A 23848-nucleotide genomic window follows, 5' to 3' on the forward strand; every position below is an offset into this window, starting at 1 on the left:
GTGCTCTGGTGTTTACTCTAGAGGATTTTTCCTTTATGAAGTCTTGTAATGGTGGAGGGGCTAAACCATTCAGAACCTTATAAATGAGGCAAACATCCAAAAACAACTTGTAGCTATCAAAGTCCAAAATTTTGTACTTATTAGTAATGATGTTTGTTAGTCTGTTTGTTGCTGGTGAAGACCAGTCAAACAGTACGGAGGTTTTATTTTGATATGTTGTCAGCTATTTGATCCAGCAGATGGTTTTTTCCTCCACTGCTCTACCTTATGGGGAGACTTGCTTTTTGTCCCCAAATGGGAGGTGAGTCCCCATAATGTATTGATGTTGTGTCCCCACAATGTCAGTAATAAAAGGCCATGCACACACACACACACACACACACACACACACAGTTTGTGTGTTTGACTATGCATAGATTTTGATGTGTTGCTTCAGGCCACCCAGTGGTTTGTCAGGTTATTAATAATGTATCATACATCCATTTAAGACAAAGTGACGGCTTTCTCTCTGCTCAGATACAGTAGATGCAGAAGCAAACTTCTGTTCTGACCTCAGCACGGAGAACATGGATACAGTTTAAAATATCACCACCTTTCCCGGCCTGTTTGCATTTCAGTGTAACTTAATGAATGTGTGCCACAGTGATTAACTGTGATGAAGTAAAAACTTATCCAAAAGCCAAGGGTTCTTCTTTGCACTGTTGAAAGCTGGTGCTCTTCCTCTGGCTGAGATTAACAGATTCAACAAGATGAGTGTCCCTCCATGTTAGCAGCTCTGTGAAGCTGTGCGTATGTGTTCTGAGCTAAATGCTAACATCAGCATGTTAGCATCCTCACAATGACAATGATAACATGTTGATCTTCAGAGGACATAGTGCTTTAGTGCTTACACTGTTCACCATCTTAGTTTAGCATGTTAGCTTGCTGACATTTCAATTAGCACTAAACACAATATACAGCTGAGACTAATGGGCATGTCAGCAGTTTTATAGGTACTTGGTCATTAACCAAACTAAGATATTACAGTTCATCCTGAGGAGAACATGGATGTCCAAACCAGATTTTATAACAATCCCTCGAACAATTGTTGAGATATTTCACTCAGAAAAAAGTTGCAAAAATGATTTAATCTTCCTTTCATTATTTCCAGACTCATCTGTACAGTATAGGCCATTTTCAAGCAGAAAAACCCGTGATACCGTGATATTCATTTTGTTATTCACACCTGCATTTCCTACTATGACATGTCAGCATGGCCTCTGTGAGAAAGGATTTTCATTAAAAAATGTTAGCACAGCTTTCTGGATCTTGCTTATATTTATTTGTGCCATCTTGCATGTCACCATGCAGACTGAGTATAGCTGCATGTATGACACAGTGATAAAAAGTTAAATGTTACTATTCACTTGTAATGTCAAAACACTATTTTTAATCATGAGACAATGTCAGACAGTACTGTAAGTCCACATGATCATCAGTTAAAATAAAAGAATCAAAGGGTAAAATTAATGTATCTGTTTATGTACCTTTGTGAAAAGCATTTTAGTCGGAATTTGTTTTGTTACAGGGGCACTGCACTGATTTTACACCTGATCAGCAATCTCTGGAGGGAGCTTTCTGAAGTCTGGGAAAATGACATGGATGATATGATCAAACAGCAAATCCAACAAAAGACCATACTGACTGGCTTTGGCGGAAGTGTAGATCCAGTGTTTTTAGAGCTTGACCCACCAAGGACAAAAAGTCTGGATATCTATTTATGGTCTCTCAGGATATCGGCTGCATCAATATTTGACCATTCTTTTATAAATCTGTCTCGAGCAGGTCCCCCAACTTTATGTAGGTCCAACCCTAAGTCACTGCAGGACAGCTTTTATACATTGGATATAAACTTAACTGCTTATTTTCATCCCCATCCTCCTCCAGACATGTTTTAAGACATAAAAATGCTCTGCTTGAGGTAATCGTTTGTGCATGTTTTTCCATAAAATTATCTAGTTAAATTGTCTCCTCTCATTGAAAAATCCAAAAAATATGAATATGCAAATATTGGTCTTTTCAAACATTTACTGGTCAAAACATGTCTACTTCTGAAAAATCCATTTCTTGGACAGATCTCTGCTGGTTGCCTGGCAACCTTATTACTAGACTCTGGAAGTTACTGCACTTGGCCATGAAATTGTTCCATCACACAACTCCCAATAAAAGCACAGCTAATCATTTTAACATTTGTTTTTTTGCAAGCAATGATCTGAAATGTATAAGTACTGTCATGTGACAGCAAGCTACATATGCTTTGTAGGAAAAACAATGATGCCTAGATTATTGCAATATGACAAAAAGTTGATACTGAAGGTATCTGCATGTTTCCTTTGTTTTCCTACAATATCTGGTACTGATAAGCACAATTCATGCTTTTATGGTAGTGTTTCAGCAACTCAAAGCACTTTCTTATGGTTAGGACAGATTAGGATCTTGGTTAAAAGCTCAGTTATTTAGTTGTTGCTAAGTAGAACTCTATCAATTTCATACAAGCTTAGCTATTTGGGAATTTGACTGTTCACTCATAGGATGGAAAATTGTCTGTTTGTAGAGCTTTGTCAGCAAAATGAACCAAATGCATGACACTCAGGCAGGCAGGTTAAAAAAAGCATGCTTTAATAACCAACACTGAATCCAGATAAAAACAAGCAGGCATAAAATGCAGGAGCAGGTAGGGGCAAATCCAAAACAAAGAAAAAAATGACCAAACTAATAACAAACTAGCAAAGCATGGGCAGGAAACAAATGCAGGACAAGTGCTTCAGCGCAGATGACAAATGAAAGACAGAAAAAAACACTACATAAGAGAGAGAAGACTAACGAGGGTCAGGTAAAACAAGAAACCTCTAACCAAAGGGCAGAGCCACTCTGGAGGATGGGCAGGAGGACAACCAAGAGGTTGCGGTCACTCTGAAGGTCGGCCCAGAAGCCAAGCAGACAGGCAAGACTGGTTGCAGGACATGTCGGAGGGCCAGGCAGGAGATTGGCAGCAAAGATGGAACACATCTGGAGGATGGTGATGTGGCTGGAGGCCAACAACAGAAGAATCACTGGGAGCCCATAAGTCCCATTTAACAGTCCTGCGATGTCTGGAACTCCCAGAACCCAGGACTTAGAGTAGATAGCTCTTTGAAAAGAGGCTGCAGCCCTCAGCCTACCATTAATGTCCACAGTATTATTCATACAAATGAATTTATGCAGATCTCACCTTCTCCAGATCTTCTGGTGGAAAGCTGATTTCTGGTCAGGTCTCATGGTTAGGTGTTGGTGGTAAAATCTAAAGAACAAATTCAAATTACCCAACTCATTAATGGATATGGCACAGACAGGAAGCAAATGCAGGACAAGAGATCAAACACAGACAACTGTATGGAACAAGTGAAACTATTCTGCAGTCAAAGACAAGAAATAAAACAAAACACAACACATGAGGAGAAACTCTCTAATATAAAACAGGAAATAACTAAAAAACATAAAAACCATGATACTGTGTTTGTAGAACATACTTGTATACTAACACATTGTGAGGAAAAATAAAATCACTGGTCTGTGTTGCCTTATTGTGAAAGTGTGTAAAACATGTTTGAGTTTGGCTGCTAATAACTGCAAGTGCAGTTCATACTTCAGTTTTAACCTCATCCAACCTCCACCTACACTACTCCACTCCTCATCCGATACACACAAACACACACACTTAAGTGCGCTAACACTCTCACATGTTTCATATCACTCCAATAAATTATCCTCAAAAACACATGCAGTCACGTGTGCACACGCATATACACACATCCATACACATATATACTGGCAAAACAGCTTGCTCTAAATGAACTCACAAGCAAACGTGTACACGCTCTCATCGCCTCCGAGGTTCATGCAGATCCTCGTCTGTTTCAGCTATTACACCTCGGTGTTAATTTCTTCAGGTTTTTGACAAGCCTCCAAGCTAAAGCTTGTTCTTTGTGTAAGTGCTTTTTCTGAACTTCTCCCTATCTCTGCAGATTAGTCAGGGAGCAAATTACCTGCCTGCACAAAAAAAGCGCAGTCCTACACATTTTGCTGTGCTTGGTGTACAGATCTCCTTTTGAAGACAGGCTATGTTATTTCCCCTGGCCCTGCAGCGGGCCTGGCATGCAAATCATCATAAAATTAAATTTAAAAAACCTGCACATGTATTCCGGGTGCTCTTATCAGCGTCTGCACAAACTGCATACAAATCAGGTCAGAATCACACACCATAGCAAAGGTCTCCACGTAAAAGACTGGCTAATTGCTAATTGGGTCACGAGGTCTGAAGCAGGCTCAACTAACAAGAATTAAAATGTGGGGGCGCCTCATGCCTGTGAAGTGTCTCTGGCTTCCTGGTGACATGCCCCAGAGCAGAAAAACACTGACAAACGCCACTACCACAGCAGGACTTTGAGAGGCTGCTAGTTCAGCTCTGTCTACACAGCTGCTTCATAACATCACATAATGGCTAAAACACATCAAATGATTTTTGCTTTTCAGTGACACTGACATGTAGTCATTACGCTGAAATTGGATGTGATTATGATTATTTCCAGGCTTTAGCTCCCATTTTTAACTGCATCTGCACAAGGGAGCAAAATGTATTTTTATGACATTCACAGCAGACAGATATCAATTACTGTCATCATCACAGTGTCTCATCATTTACATCAATCAGTTTTATATGCCTAATTGCACCTGTCCACAGATAGGTAAATTGGCCCTATCTGGTCAAACTGAAGGAAAATGTATTTTTGGTGTTCATTTTGACTTGTGTGGCCCTCCCATTTGATCAAAAATAATAACAACAATGTATTTTTATGCCATTATAGCACCCCCTACATCAGTGTATGCTGGGGGAATAAAATGGTTGGTACTGGCTGACAGTGTTGGTGCAGAATGTGTGAATGTGGCTCTAAACTTCATAATATCATTTCAATTCCAACAGCGACATAGCCAGTTAACAAGCTGGAGGAGGACGTTGTCAGCATTTATATCTCAGCTCTCACTATATTACTCCATGACTTTCTAAGTTACTTCATTTAGTGATTCAAGAATGAGGTAACCTAAAGTACAAAGCGCTGAGGATACAGGACTACCATTTACTGTGAGTTTGATGTGAATTTTGACAGTTTGGTCAGCTGGACCCATGAATATGGCTGAAAATGTGTATATTTTTTATTTAAAATGCTCCTTTTCAAAAGTCTGTTTCCATTCTTTAATGGGATTTTTCCTGATGACATGTTCATTTAAACATTTCATGATGCCACATTTCGTCACCTTTTATTTCATAATCTCACTTTTCATGACAGTGGTGTAGTCACCTTTCAGCCAATCACATGCCCCATGCCTCTTGGCAGCTTTGGACTGAAACATACATCCATTAAAGCAGTGCAAAGGCTGTGTTGTTGAAGGTACCAATGAGACGATATAACCTGATCCTCTATCCTCCTTCCTTTTGTGCCTAAACATATCCAAACCTTAACTATAATGATGTAAGATCAGAAAATAGTGTTATTTTTTAATCGTCCTGCTAAGAGTGGCATCAAATCAGAAATTGGTTGTATGTGTCATTCTGGGAGGAATGCATGGATCAATAATTTTGTTGTTTAGTCTGGAAGTCTTGGTAAACAGACTTGCACACATGGTTGGGATGTATGCATGTCTCAGAATAGACAGTTCTTAGCTTATGCTTGACACAGAGTGTTTTTTGTCTATAATTAATCCAAGGCATTTGAAGTCATTGACCTGCTCTGCTGGCCAGTGTGAGCTGTGTTTGATGTTTTAATGATCACTTCTTTTGTTTTTCCCATGTTCCACAGCGGGCACTTATCAGAGCACCATTGTGTGAAGTGAGAAATGGAGTGTTTAAAGGCTGTAACAGAGTAACTGTCATTTAGCAGTGCAAAGCAGTGTCATCAGAGTACTTGAACTATGTGGTGTTGGGTGAAGGACTGCTACACTCATTTGTAGACAGTGTGAATGAAAGGACTTATTTTATCTGAACAACTCTTTTCAGTGTGATTTGAATTAGCTCTGCGTCATTTCAAAATCGTTTGCTATCTCTTTTTTGGGCCTTTTTATATAACACAATGTAATAAAGATTATTACATGATCATCACCACTGTGACTATCAGTCGCAGCAGACATAACAGTTTAATATGAGATAATAAGGCGATGGAGTCCAAACAGCAATGAGAACAGTACATGGGGTGCAGACTATATATCAAGGTCATGTTTGCCCAAGGGAGGAACCAGTGCTCTTAGCTTGGAGCAGGCATAGAGCATGATGGGATACTATAATAAGCAGTGGCTAAAATAACTGCTAATAACTGCTAGCACATCAAAAAAGGATGTCTTAGACACAAGGATCAATGTTTCTCCCAGAGCTAGAGCCCAGATACGGGACCAATTACATGCATTTGTACTACGTTAGATTGTGAGCAGTCAATTACCATTTTTTCTGTCATGATCATGATATTGTTGCATGTATTTTTTTACTATATTGTATGCTCAATGCTTTGTAATGTACTGGTACTGTCTGTAAAGGTGGCTAAATTATGGCTGATGAATGTTACCAAAATTTAATTGGGCAGATGTAAATTATGATGCATCTTTTACATTCATTATATAAAGATACTGTGTTAAAGGGCTACTCCAGCTATTTAGTACACTTCCACTAATTTGAGGGCCTTGTGAGGGTGAGGCTCCTGGTTCAAGGTTCACTCTTGACCTTCGAAACAGCAGCTGACAAAACAGTCTCACCCACGTGGTCCATTTAGTAGCTGTTCTGGAGCTTTCTGTCATATCACATGGATTTTGCAAACTAAATCTTCTGATGAAGATCACACAATATGATTGTACTGACTGACAATGTTGGTGCTGTAATTTGCAGAATGTGTGAATGTGGCTCTAAACTTCATAATAATAATAATGAAATTCCAACAGCCATGCAGTCATTTAACAAGCTGGAGGGGGACGTTGTCAGCACTTATATCTCAGCTCTCACTATATTACTCCATGACTTGGTAAGTTACTTCATTTAGTGATTCAAGAATGAGGTAACCTAAAGTACAAAGTGCTGAGGTTACAGGACTACCATTTACTGTGAGTTTGAGGTGAATGTTGACAGTTTGGTCATTGAGTCCCAGAGAGTTAATTAAGAGAGAGTTAATATTAAAGAAATAAAGGAATAAATATGAAGTAAATAATCACATGAATAAATTGTGGAAACTATATGAATAAAAAGTCATTTCTGAAATAATTTGTAGGGGTTTATGAGATTAGTATTTCACAATATAATTTTTTATTTAAAATGCATATTTTTCAAAAGTCTGTTTTCTTTGATGGGATTTTTCCTGATCATCTGATGAAGATCACATGATATGATTGAAATCTCCACAATCTAGGTTATGTGTAGTACATAACACATACAGTATGTACACTCACACAAACACACAAGAGCCACACGTAATGCATGTGTAAGTATATGCATAACAGCTAAACCATGCAGCATACACAAGCACATAGAAGAGGTATCCACATGCAGCAGGTGATCTAACTAATGAAATAAATGCTGTAACTAGATTAATCATAATGATGTTGATCATGCTGATGTTTTGATTTGATATTCCCAGTCCAACAATGACAGCACTGACTCTTCCTCATAATACTAATACCAGTTGAGGTACCAAGTGGCAAACCTAAACTCAGTTTCCTGGTTTAGTTGCTAAATGTATTTTTGTCATCTCACTCTTCGTTTTGGGCTGCACTGATATCTACTCATCATATGTATAAAACTGATTTAAAAGTCAGGATAATGGTGCTTGTTTGGCTCGTGAGGATACTGGAGGTCACCGTCCTGCAGTCCTGTTATCCACCACATCACACAGTGTTCATGTTGCTGGTCCAATATGCAGTCCAATACTGCAGCCTTTTTGACGGGGCACGCGCTTCCAAATTTACCCTCCCGCTGCGCTCGCTCCCTGTACCTTAAAAAAGCGCGTGCACGGCTGAAGGTCACTTAAACACAAAAGGCTTTCAGCGCTGCGGTCCAATATAGCGCATGCGCGCTGCCGGAGGACTGCTTCACAGACCGCAATATGGCGAGAATGCCTGCCAGCGGAGACACGGAGCAGGAGCAGATGAGCTGCCCCGAGAGGAGTAGGGATGGGGATAATGAGGAGGAAGATGAAGATGAGATCCAGGAGGTCCAGATCACCGGGGACGAGGAGGACGAGGAGTCCGATAGAGATGGTGTGGAGCTGGAGTGGGAGTCAGGGAGCACAGTGCTGGACTCCAGCGGTTCCGCCGAGGAGACACAAGCGGTCGTTATGCGGAGTATGGACCGAGGAGAGGAGGAAGGAGAGACGGACCCCTTCAGCAGCAACATCCACACTGGGCTGGAGTCTCACCTGGAGGGAGACCTTCAGCGGTCAGAGCGGAACCGGCTGAGCGAGAACACCCGCCTGGCCACCCGGTACGCAGTGAGGATCTTCAGGGAATATCTCAGTGAGAAAGCTCAAAGTCCAGACTTTGAAACTATGGACAAGGAGGCGCTCTGCGCTGTGCTGCGCTCCTTTTACGCGGAGGCGCGCTCCAAAAGTGGACAGTTGTACAGCAAGTCGTCCCTCATCAGCATCCGGAGCTCACTGAACCGGTACTTGAACGAACCGCCCTACTGCCGCACCTTAGACCTCACCAAGGACCCAGAGCTGCGCAGCGCCAACCTGACCCTGGCCGCGGTCATTCGGAGGCTGGAGGAGCAAGGTGCCGGCCCCGTGGTGCAGAAACAAGCCATCACGCGCTCAGACCTGCGGAAACTGTACGAGTCCTCCGTGTTCAACACCGACACGGCGTTCGGGCTGCTCAACAAGGTCTGGTTCGAGACCTGTATGTATTTCTGCACCAGGGGCCGGGAGAACCAGCGGGAACTGGAGGAGGACTCGTTCGGCCTGGCCGTGGATGAGGATGGAAGAAAGTTTGTCTATTTTAAAGCTCTCGGACCATACCACAAGTCCCGCTCCGCCGCCTGGACCAAGAAGCGCCCGGAGGCAGACGAGGACACCTTACCGCGGATGTACGAGACGGGCACAGAGCAGTGTCCGTACGCCAGTTTCGTCCGGTACGTGTCCAAACGGAACCCCCTCTGCAGGGCGTTCTTCCAGCGTCCCCGGGACCACTGCTGCGCGAGCGACGTGACGTGGTACGAGAACAAAGCTATCGGGAAGAACCTGTTGGGCACGAGGATGCAGATGTTGTCTCGCGCTGCCAAGCTCTCCAAGACCTACACCAACCACTGCATCGGTGCCGTGTCCATAGCAACGCTCAACAGCATCGTGGGCGCCGCGGGTTCTACGCCGACGACGACGCTTTACGTTGCCTCGGAAACGGTCAACGGCCACACACAGTCCCACCTCCAGCTCGTAATCCCGTACCTCCGCCGAGTAAACGATGCTGCGGCTTCAGATCCGCAGCGGACGACGACAGCAACGGCATCAGCAATAATAAACACATCAGCAACAACAACTGCGAGTAAAGCCAGCGCTGAGGACGAACCGGGGGCTCCTTACGCCAAGAAACTGTGCGTGCGCCCCGGGACACGCGCGGAGTCGCCTGCGGAGCGGAAGGAGAGCGAGCCGGTTCCTGCGAGAGCCAATATTCATACACAGCCCGCCGTCCGGTCTCCGGTCGCCGTGCCTACACAGGTAAGACAGGACATGTGTTCGGTTATCATTTTCTTGTGTGTTAACAGCTCGTGCGTAAAATCTGCCACAGGCAAGGCAAAATATAGGCGCTCTGTACATCAGCACCATCTGAGTCCTGTGCGGGTAGCACACTACACCAATACCAAGCTTTAAAGGAGGAAACATTCTTCATAAAGAAAGTACACATCGGCATGTAAAACAGAACAGTGTACAACATCAAAGTGTTACAATACATGATAAGAGATGAAATAGCTTGTAAACTTATGGTTTTCAGAAAATAACATTTGTATTGAATTTGTAAATAGGCAGCTGTTAATATGGTAATATTGTTAATATTGCTATGGTAGCAATAATAGCAAGAATAAAAAGGATAGGAGGAAAAACAACAAATAGACAATAAAAAGAGCTATGTACATCACATACAAAAAGAGTAGAAAATAGTATTGCCTTGAATATTTTAATTGCACATGGTAAGATATGGATAATAAAATACAGTGTTTTGTACTCTTGCACAGTTATATTGCACAAGATATTTGCACAGATGTAATGGATATTATGTTAAACATAAGGCAGTAGTGCAAACAGTTTGTGATGTTGCGAAACAACATCAACAAATAGTTTCAGCCTAAATATGCAATGAGTTAGTGAGACAATCTACTGTATATATATCACCAACTTCAATGCTGTGGAAGGCAGAATTCACCATCAAACTCCTGGTTGTGCTGGGTGGGCAAACAACTGCTCAGAGTAGCTGAAAACCATCCTCACTTAGCCAGACTTTAAAAAAAAGTCATGAGTTTGGGGTCTGACCGTGCAAGACTTAGAACTGAACAAAAGACAAAGAAGACAGGGCAGGACAGGTTGAAGAGAGCACGGAATTAAAGGAAAATAGCACAACACTCTGGAGAAGAGCTGAATGAGAGCCCAGGGAACTTTGTTTCCAACCTGTCGGCACTGGCCTCCTACCATGCTGCCATTTGCTTCTTGCAAAGCACCTGGCAAAGCCAGTCTGGACTAGCTGGTGCTCTGACAGAGCAAAGTCATATCTATGTGCCTGACAGGCTGTCCTTGTATTTCTTTGCTTCCTGTCAGGCATTTGGCATTATCTGGCAGTCCTGAGGCTATGATTCCAAATCATCAGCATTTCTCTAAAACGAGCTAGTGGGTCATGCCTGCCAGCCAGCTCACTGTATGCTAGAGGACACTTAGATTGGCTCATAGCTAAAGAACGGTAGCCTTGGAGACACCTGCCTGACAGACTGTATTGACGAAACAGTAGTCCCAGTGGATTGACAAATTATAAAATGAAATTCTATATCTTCAGCAAAGATTAAGCACTCTGGGATGTTTGCTAATTGAGCTTTATTCATTATTTCTTTGAGCCACTCGGGGGCAGCAGAACAAGGTGAAACTCAGTTTTTGAAGTTATTCTTACAAAGGCAACAAACAGTTACCTCTTTACACATCCAGCAGACAACATTAGCATTCATTTGGGTGTCATGTCATGATGAATGTAAGACCAATATTCGCTGTCTTTTTCCAGCTTAAAAGGTGGTGGTTGATGGAAATCAAAAACAGAGGTCTCTGTTTGGATCTGTCTGGTCTACATGCTATAATATGTTCACCAACTAGTCTCTGTGACTCTGTCTATCTATTTTTTGGTGCTGAGCAGGTACTATTTAGCAGGTTATCAGAGCTTTTTAACTGAAAACAGCTGCCACTATGAGTGACACTTTTCACATTATACATCGTTAATATAAAGATATTGATTAGTGCAGCTTCAAAAGTCAGTGGCGTATTTAGCAAGGTAAGGGATCAGTGATGGGGACTCTCCCACACAGAGCACATCTCATACTGAATCTGTTGTTTGTCAGTGGTCTCTAGAATGACACATAGAAGTGTTTTATGAACTGATGCTCCCATCAGTAGGACCACATCATTTGTCTGTACCTTTAAAACAGTTACAAATCACTGTAATCACTGAAATAAGTGATTTGATAAAGTCAGGGAAACATCATTGTTTGGGTTAAAATGACTACTTTGTTAGGGTTACAGGATCTTAATTGGTTACAATAATAAACACTAGGTTAAGGTCCAGGAGTGGTCAGTGGTGGTCTCAGTGGTCTCTCATGTCCAAGTCTAATATTTCATTGACTCATCCATCCACCCTGAACTCCTCCGATTGTAGACTTTGGTGGTCAGATATTTGTTTGGGGTGCTTGCTGAAAGGATTGATGCTGTGGTTCCTCTTGATAGAATAGTCTGAGAACGTGTCTGGTGCTTTCTTTACATAACTAGGGTAAGGTTAGGTGAGGTTTAGGATAAGGTTAGGGTAAGGGTTAGGGTAAGTCTCCAGGAAATGAATGTAAGTCTATGTAATGTCCCCACAAGTGATGAAAACCTTCTTGTACGTGTGTGTGTGTGTGTGTGTGTGTGTGTGTGTGTGTGTGTGTGTGTGTGTGTGTGTGTGTGTTTTGTGTCCCAGGACAGCCGTGGCAGCAGCAGTATGTCGAGTCAGCAGCTGGTCTCGGTGTCTCCTTTGGGCTCTGCCGGCATCCCTACACCAGCCAAGCTCACCAAAACCAACGCACCTGTCCACATCGATGTAGGAGGACACATGTACACCAGCAGCCTGGGCACCCTCACCAAGTACCCTGAGTCCCGGTGAGAAACACAAATCCACTATGAAAAAACAATTCACCAATCAAGTAGAGAGAGTATGGAATGTGATTTTGAGCTATAAAAGTAAAATGGAACAGAAATTTAAGAAGTCACTATCCCATAATTTGCATCGAAGCATTTGACAAATTCATTAATTATAAAATTAGAGAGTCTGAAATATTTGCAAGTAGGACTTAATGACATTTTAAGGGAGTCTTATTTAAACTTGTAGGTGTAATTGGTTCTCTGCATGGCTAAAGAGGTAAACACCTCTTAAAAGTTTCAGCACAACATTACACATACCCCTTAATTTGTACTGTAAATCATTTTTCATTTAAGTCACAAATTCAGGAGTTCACCACAAATTTGGGGTTAATTCATGGCTCTATGAATGGACTGCAATGTGTTATGGGCTTTTTAATGGATTCTCTCCATAATTCAGTATTTTTTAATTTAACAAAAAATTGAAACCATCCCTGAAATTTCACCTCAAATGAAAATTTTTTAATGTGTAAATCACTACATACTACACCATTTAAATTCAATTCTAAAATACATTAATTACATTGTTATTAATGAATAGATTTATGGAATGTTAAGGTAGATAATTAAAGAATTCAGTTTCACAGTGAACCACTGTTTGTTCCTTCATGTTGAATTAAAAACTCAAAAATAGTACTTGTGATTGTCAGAGCACTTTAAATCTGCCAAGTAGCATTCAGCATGTGTAAACTGTTTGACTGATGGTGGAACTGTTTTAGTTGCGTTTAGTCCAATAAATACTGGTGGTCAATTATCTTAATCACCTGATTGCTTTCTATGTAAAACGCTTCTCATGCTTAATTGTTCTAGATTCTGGCTAATACAAATCTTAACTCTGGAAACATTGGATAACGTACAGTACATTAAAGCAAGATACTGTATGACCTTGGAAAAAAGAAAAAACATATCCCTCCACTCATAAATAAAAAAAATAATTAATTAGCTATAGAATAAAAACAGTTCAAAACTGCTACAGTCTCACTTGTTCTAGTATGATTGATAGCTTATGATGACAAATGCTAATGCTAACTAACAGTCTCTATAGAGAGCGTTGTGTCAACTGACAACAGTGACCAATAAGCAATAACAGCATATAAGCAAATAAGCTGCTTTCACCTCTGATAGTAGATATGGTCAAAGTGACACCTATAGACAGCAAGAGGACAGGTAGCCATACTTCCACCATCCACTGATGTCAGAATACAGCAGTGGATTGTAGCATCTGTAATTGCCCCAAACACATAAAAATAACATTGAAAACTGGCAAAGTGTACTTTTTTTTTTTAACAGCCTAGACATTCAGCTATTGCAGTATATTTTATCTGTAGCCAGCAGACATGACAAACCCCCCAACTTTTGGTTGGTGTTTGATGAAGGGGCCCTCTGTCTTTATCTTTATTTTTTATGGCAGGATTGGTCGTCTGTTTGATGGAACAGAGCCTATAGTGTTGGACAGTCTAAAGCAGCACTACTTCATTGATCGAGACGGACCCATGTTCCGTTACATACTGAACTTCCTCCGGACCTCAAAACTCCTCATTCCTGATGACTTCAAAGTGAGTGTCTGTCTAGAGCTTTGATCAGGTACTGCCACAATTTATCACTGCAGAGTGTCTGAACAGTCCTGAATCATAGATCCAAAGATAGTTGAGCCTATAGATCCTACAGATACATACATTCCATAACTATGCTTTGGATTTAAAAGTAAAAGTCCCTTAAACAATTAACAATGCACTCTTAGTCTGCAGTGCTTTAGGCTGTTATTTAAATGCATATGCCTTTTTCCATCTACCAGATGTCCTCAGACATTCCCCCTTTCCTAATCACTTGACAGCTCCACCCATCCCCACACCTGTTCCCACTACTCATCCTGAGCATTGCAGTATGATGGCAGTAACTGAAAAGTTATGGACCCAGTAGACACTGTATGAACTTTATTACCCAATTGCTGATCTTCTGTGGCTAAAAGATTTTGGGAGGAAGGCATCATGTAAGGAAGACAGAGAGGCACCTCTGTCATTGGCACCTGGGAATGTGTCATCTAAGCCTTGGGTATGGGACTCCATAGTAGTTTAGGTCACAGACTCTAACAACCCTGCTTCCCAGTCATCTGGCCTAAAGAATGCTAGTCACCAGCATACTAGCTGCCAGTCTACATCTTGTTCTGCTAGGATCCAGCCTTCTAACAACCAATCTTGACAACTTCCTGCTAGCATCCAGCCCACTAACCTGTCTCCTAACCTTCAGCCAGCTTGCTCCCATCTGGCACTCTGGTTGATTTGGCTCAGGTTTGTGAGCCTGCAGCCTTCCTGTCATGAGCCAACCTCCCAGACTGCTAACAGTTAGCCAGACTCTCTCTGGCCTGCTAACCTCCTGCCTGAGTCCATCTTTGAAAATAGTCTCCTTTCTGGGGAACCTAGCATACTTTCAAGATGGCCCACAAAAGAAAGTGAGGCACCCGATGACACTTGGCCTTCCTCTTGTCCAGCTCACTGGTCTCTTTTATACTTGACCTTGCTCTAGAGTCAGACAGCCTCCAGCCTATAAGTTCCAGCCAGTTGACTAGTTGGCTAGTCAGTTTCCTGCATGATGCTGCCCCTTTGGGTAGAAGGAAGCATGGCTTCCGATGACATTGTGCCTCTCAACTGCACAGCTCCTAATTCTCACCATTGCCAAGCTCCTGAGCATGACCACTGCCCAGTTCCTTGTAGGTCCTGCTGCCTATCAGCCAGCTCACCATTTCTCTGGTCCCTGGGTCAGCCACTGCTGAGTCTGCTCATGGTTTCTTGTTGGCCGTTCAGTTGACACCTGTTCTCAATTCCCTGTCAGTAGTCCTGCCGACACCTACTCCTGAGCTGCAGCAGTCACAGGTTCCTGTGCTGCAGCAGTCTTCAGTTCTTGTGTTGCAACAGCCTCCTGTTTCCCTGGCTCCACTGGCTCCCCTGCTAGTCTTCAAACTGCTGGCCTCAAGTTCTGCTCAGATCTCCTGTTGCTGATCTCTGGCCCTGCGCTCCAGCCAGCAGACTCCAGTCCAGATCTCCAGCCAAATCGGCAGGTTCCAGAGGGATTCTGCCTATGCTGCCAACCTTCAGAGGGTTTCAATTTTTCCAACAGTCTCCTGCCCAACCTCCAGAGGGGTTCCACCTTCCCCGGTGGCTCCCTGCCCAGCCCCTCAGAGACGTCCTGCCTTCAGCCCCAACCTCACCCCTCTGCTCAGCCTCCAGGGTCCACCCTTCGTTCCTAGAACCTGTTCTCCCTCCAGACCTGCCCATCTGTCTTCTGACATCTGTCTTCAGTTACTCCCTCAAAAAACACATAGGTTCAAACCATTCAAATATCTATTTTTGCACATGATGTCCATGAGAGGACAAACCAATACAAGAAACATACTACATGTATTGAAATATTTATTTCATCATAAACATGCCTTTAGAAGATTGACATACCTTCACCTTACAAAATCAACAAATACAATAATGTCCCATTCTGTCTTGTTGAATTATTCGATCATATCAACTTGATCTACATTACATTGTGCAGAGTGTCCAATTGATGCCAGTCCATGTTTTTATGTCCAAGACAGTTTATGACCACAGTTTCAGTATTGAGTGAGAACACTGCAGCTAGCAGCAATGAAACTGGCAATGTCAGTGTATGTCCATGAAAAATGTTTGTTTTTGCCACTGACAGACTCAGATTGTTATTCTAAGTGTCTGACAGCATTATGGAAAGGATCCCTACAGAGATACCTTTAAATATACCTTTAAAGTATGATATCCGTTTAAGAAACAGCAGATATATCACTCTTGCTAAAGCCACCAGACTCAATTTTCAGAAACCGTAATTCTATCATTGTTAAATACACTTCATTAAGTATGGTGGCCGACAAGGGCAAACACACCGCAAACGGCAAAACGCTGCAAACACAGGAATGATGCAAAGCCAAAAACACACAAACGCATAAAACAAATGCAACAGAAAGACACTGCAAGAGAAAAATGCTGCAATCACAGAAACGTAGCAGAGGCAAAAACTGACAAACACACAAAACAAATGCGAAAGAAAAATGCCGCAAATATCAAAACACATACAACCCCAAAACAACTGCAAGAGAGAAACGCTGCAAATTCACTCCACAAAACAGAAGTGCGCCAGGCCACTAGGGGGACTCAACCTGAGGATAGACCAGTCCTGTAGGACCAGACCATAGAGATATAAAGAGTAGACGGCACATCGACCGCTGCTGCCTATCGGCACTGACCAGCCACGGGGCCGCCATCTTGGACCGGTCACCCGCTCCACTCAGTGCTGTTTGGCAGGCGCAAAGAAGTGTCAGCGCATTTAATCCATCGTAACTCTCTGAATACTAAACTGATTTTCACGCGTTTTTTTTGCTGCAAACGTCATACATGTAGCTATGATACAGGACAAATGGTTTGGCGTATTTTAATATTCATATTGGATTAACAGTAATAGAATATTCTGATGTAGCCTAGACTGTAAACACACACATTACACACACACACACACACACACACACACACACACACACACACACACACACACACACACACACAGCATTTTTCTGTTGCATTTGTTTTATGTGTTTGTATGTTTCTGGCTTTGCATCATTCCTGTGTTTGCAGCATTTTGCCATTTGCCACGATACCAACAATCACCACCAACTCTGGATTGGTTGAAATAAACCCTTAATTCACCAAATCAGGAGAGGAGTGAGAGAGAGCATGGAACTCAGAGAAGCAGTGAAAATGGTGTGTAGAGCCAGAATATTGTCCCTGGACATTTTGACTGGAGAGATATAAGTATGTCGGACAGATTTTCCTGGTAAAAAAATGGTAATACCAAATAATGGAAACTGTGATTGTGTGACTCCTGTCCATCACGCATTGCACAGAGTGCAGCAGCCAAGGCCCATTCAAGAACAGCCGTCACAGTGGTACTGTTTTTTTCACAATCAAATGTCTGGTTTTTTGTTTTTTGTTTTTCTTTTTTCAATTTGATTATATGTTTGAATTTACCACATTTATTGATACCTTACTGAGGTCTTCTGCTCTGTCGCTGTCCAAGTCCCGGGCCACCTGCCTGAGGTCTCTGGCTCCACCTCAGTCCTGTACCAAGTTGTGTCTTCCTTACGCTTAATTTAGAAATAATAATTCAACAAAAGAAGTTTGTCCTCCATATAAGTGGCAAGTTTATAAAAAAAATAAATAAATTCTGGTAATTATATTATTTGATTTATTTTAAGTAAAATATGATAGATGCCCTGCAATCGGCTGGCGACCGGTTCAGGGTGTACCCCGCCTCTCGCCCATTGTAGCTGGGATAGGCTCCAGCCCCCCGCAACCCCGAAAGGGATAGGCGGTATAGATAATGGATGGATGGATATGATAGATGACAGATGTGGACCTCACATTTGGTGAGGGGGTTACTCATGACTATGTCGCTGCTTTGTTCATTTATGTTGATCAATGCTCTGCTGGCCTGCATGCTTGTGAGTTTGTGCTTTCTTCTTTCCATGTGTGTATGTCTTTGACCTTGTCTTCATGTATATGGTGTGTGTTTGCAGGAATACTCCCTGTTGTATGAAGAGGCCAGTTTCTTCCAGTTGGCTCCTCTGCAGGCTGAGCTGGAGCGCTGGAGGACTGAGCGGGAATGCGGGGGTGTGTGTCTAGAGTGTGAGTGTGTCATGATTCATGTGGCTCCGGAGCTTGGTGAGAGGATCAGCGTGAGTGCCCACCGGGCCGTGATTGAGGAGGTTTTTCCTGAGATCAGAGATGTCATGTCCAATTCCTTGAATGCCAGCTGGAACCAGGACTCCACACACATCATTCGCTTCCCACTCAATGGCTACTGCCACCTCAACTCTGTCCAGGTACAAAAGCACACTTTGGGTTCAGCTTTCAAACCCTTCAAAACCAATGTTTGTAAGGGATGAGACAGCAGTGGCAGAACTGTGACACTAGTCTAGCAGTTCAGTGGTTCAGCGGTTCAGAAGCAAGCTGTTGCTTTGGAAAATGATTTCATTTGTTGAACTGCAACTGACATTTGGTATATTCATTCATTCATTCATCTTCTATACTGACTATCTCTTTTGGGGTTGCGGGGGGGGCTGGAACCTATCCCAGCTGTCACATTTGGTATATATCTTATAAAACAAAGTCATGTTGTTTGCTAGTTGGTTGACAATTATTTCTGTTAACAAATTGAGTTCTTTAATGTATTTATAGTTCTTTAATTAAATTGCCAACAGTTCAGATGGTAATAAAAACAAATATGGTGAAAATGGAAAACCAACTTGAACTGTAGAAGGTGGTTTTGTGCCAGAAAGTAAAACACACCAACTAATGTTTTGGCTTTTTCCCTAAATTATATTTCTAAATTTATGTGTCCGAACCCATATTACAGTAAGTGGAAAATGAAGGTATTTTCCAGCGAATCAAAATCTTTGTAGAAGTGCAAGAAAAGAAAAAAATCCATTCTCCTCAATATGCTCTGTTATTCCTCCATTTCTGTGTATCTGTAATATTACTGTGAATTGATCTATTAGAAAACTGGGTTTCTCTAATCTTCCAAGCCTAAAACTTATTCAGAGTCAGGGAGATCTGCTCTAAATAAAAGAAATTCAAAAGGAGAGCACATATCGATCGTACAAGCCTTGTTATTATTTGACAAGAAAAATGTATTCATGTACTGTTTGGTTTAAAATTTGTGTATTTAGATTTGTGAATTATGGTATTTTGCCAGTACTAAAATAAATCAATTAAATTGTTAATTGTTGAAACCAAGCAGTACACAGTCAACGATTTATTTTATTTTCAGTTATGTCCTGATAGATTCCAGGTTTAAGATGCTATTGTGTTTTCAATTTAAAAAAAAACAAAAAAACAACTGTCTTAACCTTTTGTATGGATGATTTGATCTGATGATCCTATAGAGGTAAGTCAGAATCAGAACTCCAAGCACTATTACAATGTCACAAACTAAAACCTGTTGGTCCGACAGGGGCAGCATATTGAATGAATATTTAAGGATAGGCCACTTCTCAATGCCTGCTTGAACAATCCCTGCTCAATAGGCATCCAATAAAACATGCCACCTTCTGTCTGTTACTGAGACATGATGGTCTCAATAGTTGATACCACTCTCCCACAGGTGTCAAAGCATACTTATTTCATTCAAATACTATTCATACTACTATTAGTCATTTGCAAACATCTCTTTTTGACAGTTAAAAAATCTCCCAAATGTGCTTTAATATCAGGTTTTTACGCAATATGTTTGAAAATGTTGGTCATTTTCCTCCACCCTCTGCATGTCACATCCATCAAATGCTTGATGAAAAATGTCTGTCTTGAATGATCTGTTAGTAAGAGTCAATATTGACAATCAGCCAATAACTTTCTTGTGATAGATTGATGGCTGACACATTTTATTACTGTTCATCTGTGTGTCCTTGTCTCAGGGGAAATCTCAGTCAGACAGATAAGTATAGAGGAACAGAGGACTCCTGAGGGCAAACAGAGATAATGTCACCTCTTTCATTTCAGTGGGAAGGGGAGGGAGAGGGAAACTAATGGACTACTTCTGAAGTAGGTGATGTTTCAGGCCAGAGAGGCTGAGTGTGGGATGCATTTTACCTAGAGAAAATGAAGAGTGACCCCGAGGCCTCTGTCTCAGCTCACATTTAAACATAGACAGAGAAGAACTGCAGAGTGTGTCAGGTAAATCAGAGCAGTACACAGTTAATCAGTGAATGATTCTTCTTCTTTCACATTGATTATCTGTTTTATTTTCAGACACACACTTGGAGAAAATTTAATGATTTAACTGTCCATCAGATGAAGCTGTTTCTGGTTCTGGGTATAGGTATGATGGCCTTGAAAGCTCATATGCAAAGCATTTTGACAAAAAAAAAAAAAAAAAGGTGTGAAGGGAGAAAACACAACCGAACAGAAAAACATTTCCCGCAGGCTTTATTGAAGTCCAACCTGTAAGGATGCCTTTAATCTGTGCATCAACAATCATTTCAGTTTAGTGTATACCACACTGTGCAGGATGCTCTATTGACTGTGGGATGAATGCATGTTGAATCGTAGCAGAGACAGAGCAGAGGCACACCATCAGCTCAGTCATTTACCTGCAGCACTCTGATGTTTGAAAATGCAGCGAAACAAAGCTGACACCACAGGCCATTGTGGTTTGTCTGTGTGCACAGATTTTTTCTGAAACTTCATTCAAGATGTTGCTTACAAAATGAATGACACATGATATGATGAACAAACTCCAGTTTAGTCCAAGCAGTATTCTTGAGCTCAGGACTCGGTTGGAGTAAATGTCTGAATGTCAGCTCTCATTGTTGTGTTGCTGTCGTTTGGTTTGTGTGTGACTGCAGGTGTTGGAGAGGTTACAGCACAGAGGGTTCTGGATCACATGTTCATGTGGTGGTGGAGTGGACTCGTCCCAGTTTTGTGAATACATTCTACGGAGGGATGGCCGAGGCAGCCGACAACCCCCTACCCTCATACGAATCAAACAGGAGCTCGTGGACTGAACTTTTTGGACACATATCAGCAGCTGTTCTGTGCCGGTATTTGGCCAGATTTTCATTTCACTATGAAAGAACAAACTGAGCAGACATGAATGCACAGAATCCACATCATAGGTGACGGAGGTTAGTGCATTAGTCTATCCGCTCTGATACTTTACTTGCAGTTGCAACAGTCATTTCAGACAGTCGTATCTTTACATGCAAAAATAGATCTTTCAGTGCAGGGTTTGGCAGTGAATCATGGGAAATGTCATCATAATTTTGAGATGCAATAGCATTTTTATTGATATGAAATGGAGGCGAGCGGCACCGTGGTGCAGCAGGTAGTTCGCACGCCTCACAGCAAGAAGGTTGCCGGTTTGATCCCCGGGTCAGACAGGGCCTTTCTGTGTGAAGTTTGCATGTTCTTCCTGTGCATGTGTGGGTTCTCTCCGGGTACTCCGACTTCCTCCCACAGACCAAAAACATGCTCATTAGGTTAATTGATGACTCTAAATTGTCCTTAGGTGTGAGTGTGAGCATGAATGGTTGTCTGTCTCTACATGTTGCCCTGCAATTGACTGGAGACCGGTTCAGGGTGTACCCCGCCTCTTGCCCGTTGACAGCTGGGATAGGCCCCAGACCCCCCGCAACCCCGAAAGGGATAGGCGGTATAGATGATGGATGGATGGATGGATGGATGGATGAAATGGAGGCTAGTATTTAGTAGCCAGTATGGATAGTCTTTATTATGGTACATGTCATTTTATATTGTCATGTAGTATTCCCTGGAAATTCAATTGAGAAAGCACTGATAGATAACCAGATGCTAATGTCTGTTTTTGCCAAACCTATTGAATTTAAGACCTAAAAAAGGTACTTCATCACATTGATGCAACAATTCTGTAAATCTACACTGCAACAGAACAGTCCTGCTCATTGAGTTCCAACATTGCCCATATTTGCCCAATACCCCATGAGATATTAAAGGGAGGGTTACTACAGTATGAACAGTCCGGCAAAATCTTGAAGACTTGACACATTTCTGTTGTTTCATGGGATGCATGCTGTCTTTGCCCAACCTGATCCCCAGTCATCTCCACCATAGTCTCACAAGGTCGACATGCTGAGGCTGAAAAATTTGCCGTGTCCTCATATACAATGCACGAATGTTCACACCATGCTGATATGGGAACTGGCTGGTGGCTACAGCTCATCATCTGACTGTGTGGTGTTAATGCAGTTTTAAAGTTTTCATGATAATCATGCATTTTGTTATGTATATGGAAGAATTTCCTCTCAAGACACCATTTTGTTCTTTTGTGAATTAAAAAGCCCTGACAGACCGACACAAAGACGGATATTGGATCTCTCTGAAACTGTCCACCAAAGAAAGATCACATCAGTTATTGATTCATGAAATGTAGACGTGTGTTGTGTTTTGGCATCTGAACAAAGATTGCTGATAGGGATGCTTTTATGTTGACGAAGACAAATGACATAATTTAGGACATTTTTCAATAGCAAAAACATATTTACATGAGATGGTTCCACTACAGAGTTCATGGACATCAAATAAGTAAGCACAGACTGCTCAGCATCTCCTTTAACATGCAGGCAACACATCAACAGCACAAACAGTCTGCAGTCTTAAAAAATTACATTGAAAATAATGTTTTTCCAGCCAAGGCTACTGGTTGCAATGTACTGTACATGTTGTATAAGTACTGTACATCTTCAGTGCAACTATATATAATGTAATATGTATAAGTTGCAGTGTATAAATTGAGGCATGAGCCTTTTGCATGTACGGTTGCACTGTTTTGTAATATCTGCAGAGACCATCAGTTACATTTACCTGGAGCAAATCTGACATGTTTGCATTTGGTAAAGTATAAATTTAGAGCACAAGCACAGAGTTCCCTGTGAAAATAAAAAGAACTCTTATTTGTCAGCCTTCATTATATTTTTGGAATGCACTGTCTTTACTATAGGTGAAGATTGTCTGTCTTCATTCTGTTGTGGAAAAAAACTGCAAATTTATTTCAAATATGTTTCCAAATATGCTTTCCAGGACAAGCTGAGGGTGAGTCTTAAAGATGGATGGAACAGCAACTCAAACCAGCATTGTTTATTTGTACATCACATTCTTTCTTTTGCGTAATTATTGTGAGATGATTTCATGATGAATAAACAAGAACTCAAAATTTTTTTTCCAAAGGATGAAAAGACATCTCTCATGAGTCTTACTCCAGTCAATCAAATCTATAACACTTCCACGTGCTGTGGTGGCTCTGTGCAGTCTGGACAATTCAAAACCCAAAGGAACAGTTCAACATTTTGGGAAATATTCCTATTATTTTTGCCAGTAAAGAGCAGACTATGTTAAAGATGAAGCTTTCTGTAAGCTTTCTAACAAACAGCACAGAACATTTGAATGAGTAAAATCTAGATGCGTTGGTGGGTGGAGTTTTCTCTCTGTCTTTGGACAGACTGTCTTTGGATAGAGATAGGCTTTTCCACATATTTCCAGTCTGTATGCCAAGCTAAGCTTACTGACTATAGCTTCATATTTACTGCACAGACACAATTGGCATCACCCTGAACATCAAAGTCTCAGTAAGAAAGCTAATAAGCACAGTTCCCAAAATGCTCTTTTAAAAATATGAAGGACTTATTCATGTAAGAAAATACCTTTCAACAAATTCAAAAAGGAAACATTTTAGAGGATCCCACAAAAAAATAGAAATGCTTTGTAACCAAGGAGACAGGCCGGACTTCATTAGTCCTCATCCTCTTTCAGTGAATATTGCCAAAACAAAAAGCTTAGGTTCAGTTA

General features: G+C 41.6%; 1 protein-coding gene across 2 annotated transcripts; it reads left to right on the forward strand.

Moving 5' to 3' along the window:
* The first annotated feature begins 8082 nt into the window (after positions 1–8082).
* LOC139330272 (uncharacterized) lies at positions 8083–23234 on the forward strand. Of its 2 annotated transcripts, XR_011602128.1 has the most exons (6): positions 8143–9758; positions 12244–12422; positions 13873–14017; positions 18049–18354; positions 20875–21607; positions 21678–23234. XR_011602128.1 is itself a non-coding variant. In XM_070961099.1 (5 exons), exons 1-5 carry the CDS (start codon positions 8154–8156, stop codon positions 21031–21033), a joined length of 2394 nt encoding a protein of 797 aa, XP_070817200.1. In that variant the 5' UTR covers positions 8083–8153; the 3' UTR covers positions 21034–23234. The 2 variants fall into 2 exon arrangements, 1 of the variants encoding a protein (XP_070817200.1); XM_070961099.1 differs by having other exon boundaries at positions 8083–9758; positions 20875–23234.
* The last annotated feature ends 614 nt before the right edge of the window (positions 23235–23848 follow it).

Source organism: Chaetodon trifascialis, chromosome 4 (assembly GCF_039877785.1).
Source record: "Chaetodon trifascialis isolate fChaTrf1 chromosome 4, fChaTrf1.hap1, whole genome shotgun sequence".
Taxonomy (NCBI): Eukaryota; Metazoa; Chordata; class Actinopteri; order Chaetodontiformes; family Chaetodontidae; genus Chaetodon; species Chaetodon trifascialis.

Excerpts from the sequence above, each read along its gene's own strand:
- LOC139330272 (XM_070961099.1), top strand. The coding sequence starts at position 8,154 with ATGGCGAGAATGCCTGCCAGCGGAGACACGGAGCAGGAGCAGATGAGC. Across the intron at positions 12,423-13,872 it reads ACCAAGTACCCTGAGTCCCG|GATTGGTCGTCTGTTTGATG; the intron begins GTGAGAAACACA and ends TTTTTATGGCAG. Across the intron at positions 14,018-18,048 it reads TCATTCCTGATGACTTCAAA|GAATACTCCCTGTTGTATGA; the intron begins GTGAGTGTCTGT and ends GTGTGTTTGCAG.